This window comes from Lolium perenne, chromosome 3, assembly GCF_019359855.2.
Source record: "Lolium perenne isolate Kyuss_39 chromosome 3, Kyuss_2.0, whole genome shotgun sequence".
Classification (NCBI taxonomy): domain Eukaryota; kingdom Viridiplantae; phylum Streptophyta; class Magnoliopsida; order Poales; family Poaceae; genus Lolium; species Lolium perenne.
Genome location: NC_067246.2, coordinates 1,547,986 through 1,551,255, shown reverse-complemented (window position 1 = coordinate 1,551,255; position 3,270 = coordinate 1,547,986). Strand labels below are relative to the sequence as shown.

General features: G+C 41.7%; 1 protein-coding gene across 1 annotated transcript; it reads left to right on the top strand.

Moving 5' to 3' along the window:
* Positions 1-438: 438 nt before the first annotated feature.
* Positions 439-1,498, top strand: LOC139837443 (protein FAR-RED IMPAIRED RESPONSE 1-like). Its single transcript, XM_071826891.1, has 2 exons — positions 439-976; positions 1,266-1,498. The coding sequence occupies exons 1-2, from the start codon at positions 439-441 to the stop codon at positions 1,496-1,498; spliced, it is 771 nt and encodes a 256-aa protein (XP_071682992.1).
* The last annotated feature ends 1,772 nt before the right edge of the window (positions 1,499-3,270 follow it).

Below are 3,270 nucleotides of genomic sequence, written 5' to 3'. Positions count from 1 at the left end.
AATGGCGATGAATATCCTGATGATAAGCGGGATTTATACTAGAAGATAAAGGAGATGACTTTTATTTCTGAAGCAGCAGCATATTCTTTCTACAACAGATATGCTCACGATTATGGGTTCAGCGTTCGGTTGGACCAGGTTAAGCGGTTTGATGATGGAGTAATTCGGCTAAGGCGTTTTGTGTGTTCCAGACAAGGGAAACGTTCCAAAAAGCTACTGACCATGGAAGGACGCAAATATAGGCTCAGACCTGAGTCTCGCTGCAACTGCAAGGCACGTTTGGCGGTGAAGTTTGATGTGAAAACTGGTTTCTGGATTGTTGAAGATTTTCGTGACAATCATACCCATACCTTAGCTGAACCGGATCAAGTGCCGTTTCTTCGGTCCCATAGGAGGATCAACGACTCGCAGAGATCTAAGATATTATCACTGGGAGCCATGGGGGTCAGGAAGCACCTCATTATGAGATCCTTCATTGCAAAATCTGGTTCATTTGCCGGTGTTGGATTCACAAGAAAGGATATGTACAACATGTGCTCTAGAGAGAGGAGGAGGCTGCTTTTCGACGGTGACGCTACCATAGCCATCCGCATTATGGAAAACAGGAAAAAGAGGGACCCTGAATTTTTTTATGAATATGACCTAGAAAAAGAAGGCCGTTTGAAGCACATGTTCTGGTGTGATTGCCAGTCACGTAGAGATTACCAGGACTACGGCGATGTGCTGGTGTTCGATAGCACATACAAGATGAATAAATATAAGATGCCATTTGTTCCTTTTGTGGGGTTGAACAACCACCGTAGGACAACGGTATTTGGGTGTGCTATCCTTTCAAGCGAGACTGAAGAAACATATGTTTGGCTTCTAAAGACTTTCCTGAAAGCAATGTGTCAAGAGAATCCAAAGGCAGTAATCACAGATCCAGATGCCGCGATGATCAACGCAATCAGCGAACTATTTTCTGGTGTGTCGCATTGTATCTGCAGCTTTCACATTGAAAAAAAATATGGAGATGCATCTACCTAACAAGTCACTGAACGAGTTCAGGACTCTTTTGAATTACACCACCTCGGAGCAAGTATTTGAGGAGCGATGGCATGCATTTTACAGAAAATGGCAATCCCCAAAAACCAGAACATGGATGAGGAGGACGTATAACAAGAGGAGACTTTGGGCCGCAGCGTATCTCTCTGAAGGATTCTGGTTAGGTATGAAAAGCAACCAACGGAGTGAAAGTTTAAACTCATGTCTTCACCTTCACCTAGATGGGGAAATGACAATTGTGGATATGATTATGCACTACGACAACGCCATTGTCCGTCTCCGTGAGAACGAAGCCCACGACGACTGCACGGCTTCACAGACTACACCAGTGCCAATTACTAATTTCAGAGAACTAGAGGTAGGTGATGCAAACGTCTTCACTTCAGCTGTGTTCTATATTTTGCAAAATGAGCTTTCAAATATTGGCGGCATAGAGATCTTAGAAAGAATGTAGGTAGGAGACTCAAACATCTTCATTGTGGCATGGAGGAATAACGTTAGGAGCAGGTTCTACGTGAAACATAGACCCAACTCGACAGAAATTATAAGTTGCAGCTGTCGAAGGATGATTCGAAAGGGGCTCCCATTCACAAAAAATGCCAGGTTTGGGTTGCCAGCTAGACGCACCAGCGACATGTTTGGGTGGGATTGGTCTGGGCCAGAGGAGCGGGCGAAATACATCAAGATGAATATTTTGGCATCACAAGCTATGCATATTGCATTAAACAATTCAGCGGAATATGATCTGCTGAACAGTACCATTGAGGGCATAATTTCTAGAAGAGAGGGGTATGGTAAAGGCAAAGCATATGGTCCCCTCAGCTCAGTTCATGAAAATGAAGATGCTAGTGGACCATGCGATATTGCTATTGGTGATCCTATGAAAGTCTCCACTAAAGGTGCACCTAGGCAAAACACAAAAGACCATGAAGCGCAGAAATCTCCGATGACTAAAAATGGAAGACCACTAGGACACAAAGAGCGCAGGGTGCAGGTGTGCAGGGCATGCCAACAAGAAGGGCATAACAGAAGAAACCCAATATGCATATTTCATCCAAAGTAAGTTTTTGTGCCATTTTGTTTCATATATTTTTTAAGATTCCTATAATTTGTTGTCTAATTTTATGTCTGTGAACATGTGCAGGAATGTGCTGCTGCAGCAAGGGTTGTTTTTTATAGTTATCTAAAGGGCAGTTAATTTCCTTAATTATGAATGGGACGAAAATAGCTTTGTATTAACTAGAGTTGTTAATGTTTGGTACTGGTGTTTTTATTTTGTATGTCAACTCGGCTAAAACTCACTTTATTCAGTTTACATAGTTGTGTTCTATATTTTGTATGCGAACCTGTCGACCATTCCTGATGTAATTCTCTGGTGTTCTCTTGTTGAACTGAACTAGTACGCAGCAAAAGACATGATATTTTGTGAAGTAGGCATTTCCTTATGTACACCGTAGCATGCATGTAAAAAGGTAAAATAATTGCATATTTCTGAAAATGGAAAATAAAATCATTGTTCAAAATATTTGTAGATAAGCATAACCGAAAAAATATTGATTTACAACCAAAGACAACTATAAATTCAACATTCCATGTGTCCAGAAACCTTCTGCGGGACAAAAACCGAACACAATCATACTATCAAATTTATATTTTCCTGGTCTTTGCTAGGACTCTCACTTTGTTTTTCACCTTCTCAAGAATGTTTATAGGTGAAAAAACAATGTTTCCAACTGTACTTTCTCTGGATTCATCGACTCTGGCCTGCCAAAACATTATAAGGTGTTAAACACATGGCTTGTTATCATTGTTAAAATTAACCGAGTGCATGTAACATAGTATTGATGGCTATTGAAATACGCCATATTTTCTCACGTTTAAACCCTTAGCTAAGTCAGGAAATTGACTAAGTTTACCTCTCAACTTGCCACTAATGCCTAATCAATGGAAAGATGTGCAATCTCTTCTATTTTTGGATGTTGTGTAGGAAATCATGTCATAATGACAAATGGACCTGCAATTACTGAAGAAAATCGCGTCAGGAGCATGGCAAAGTTGACTACGTTCGGAAAGGCGGTTCCAGGAGCTTTAACGGGCATCGGTATGGGCAAGCCCCGCCCGTACCTTCCGCCCGTACCACATGCGGCTGCTTTCCCGAGGTCAAACACTATAAAAGTCGTGAAGGGACCGACGCTGAAAAGAGAGCCATTCGTCGCCAAACAGAGC